The 1,522-nt window shown below is 48.0% G+C and overlaps 1 protein-coding gene across 1 annotated transcript in view; it reads left to right on the forward strand.

The window, feature by feature from the left end:
• Nucleotides 1-526: 526 nt before the first annotated feature.
• The window catches only part of LOC110569614 (probable tubulin polyglutamylase TTLL1), a 1,717-nt gene continuing 721 nt past the window's right edge, over nucleotides 527-1,522 (forward strand). The window contains 2 exon segments of the mRNA XM_044912641.1: nucleotides 527-696; nucleotides 698-1,502. Of these exon segments, the coding sequence (XP_044768576.1) occupies nucleotides 527-696; nucleotides 698-1,502 (975 nt within the window).

Below are 1,522 nucleotides of genomic sequence, written 5' to 3' on the forward strand. Positions count from 1 at the left end.
ATACACATTAATGTTTAATATACTTTTATCTGTTCATATTTTGTGTCTGTGTGTTTATTTTCACATGTCAATTTATATTGTTATATCTCATGATTAACAGCTCTGTACAGAGTTACACACTGCTAAAGTGTTAAAAATGAAATTGTCTTACTTTTCACTCTTAAATAATGCTACAAAAGCATCTATGTATGCTTTTATCTATGGAGCTAGCTTCTAGTTACCTACATATTTAAATACTTGATAAAAGTGTAAAATTAAGAAGTACAGCACGGCGCAGGGCGGGCCGGTCACGGGGCTGCAGGTGGTGTTCTCCTGCAGGCACCCAAGTGGGGCTGGAGGCGGGGCCGGGGCGAGGCGCGGCGCGTGGCCACTCTGCTCCGTGCTGCTAGGCGCTGCTCAGCGCTCTGAGCCCACAGGAGGAAGTAACAGGAGAACAATCTGACATCAGGTACGAACTGCAAGCAGGAGTCCCTGAAGCTGAAGCGAAATTGTCTGTGCCTGTTGGCTCCAGAAGTACCTATGGATTATGGCAGGAAAAGTGAAATGGGTCACAGATATCGAGAAGTCAGTGCTGATAAATAACTTTGAAAAGAGAGGATGGATCCAAGTGACAGAAAATGAAGATTGGAACTTTTACTGGATGAGTGTGCAAACCTTCCGAAACGTTTTTAGGGTCGAGACGGGCTATTGGCTCTCAATCAAAAATAGTCAACCATTTTCCGAACCACTACGAGCTGAACCCGAAGGACCTGATGGTGAAGAATATTAAAAGATACAGGAAGAGGCTGGAGAAGGAAGGGAGTCCTCCAGCAGAAAAAGACGAAAATGGGAAATACCTCTATCTGGACTTTGTTCCGGTCACCTACATGCTGCCCGCCGACTACAACCTGTTCGTGGAGGAGTTCAGGAAAATCTCCCCCAGCACCGGGATCATGAAACCTTGTGGCAAAGCCCAGGGGAAGGGCATCTTTCTGATCAACAAGCTCTCGCAGATCAAAACGTGGTCCCGGGACAGCAAGACTTCTTCGTTTGTGACTCAATCTACTAAGGAAACCTATGTGATCTCTCTCTACATTAACAACCTGCTGGTCATTGGCAGGAGGAAGTTTGACCTGCGCTTGTATGTTCTGGTCTCTACGTACCACCCGCTGCACTGTTACATGTATAAGCTCGGATTTTGCTGCTTCTGCACAGTGAAGTACACCCCGAGCACCAGTGAGCTGGACAACATGTTCGTTCACCTTACCAACGTCGCCACTCAGAAACATGGGGAAGACTACAACCACATCCACTGGGGCAAGTGGACCGTGAGCAACCTGCGGCTCTACCTGGAGAGCACCCGAGGCAAGGAGGTGACCGGCAAACTGTTCGATGAGATCCACTGTATCATCGTGCAGTCGCTGAAGGCCGTGGCGCCCGTGATGAATAACGACAAACACTGCTTCCAGTGCCATGGGTACGAAATCATCATCGACGACAAGCTGAAGCCCTGGCTGATTGAGGTGAATGAGCCCCCGTCTCT

The sequence above is a fragment of the Neomonachus schauinslandi genome, chromosome 1 (genome assembly GCF_002201575.2).
Source record: "Neomonachus schauinslandi chromosome 1, ASM220157v2, whole genome shotgun sequence".
In the NCBI taxonomy this organism is placed as follows: Eukaryota; Metazoa; Chordata; class Mammalia; order Carnivora; family Phocidae; genus Neomonachus; species Neomonachus schauinslandi.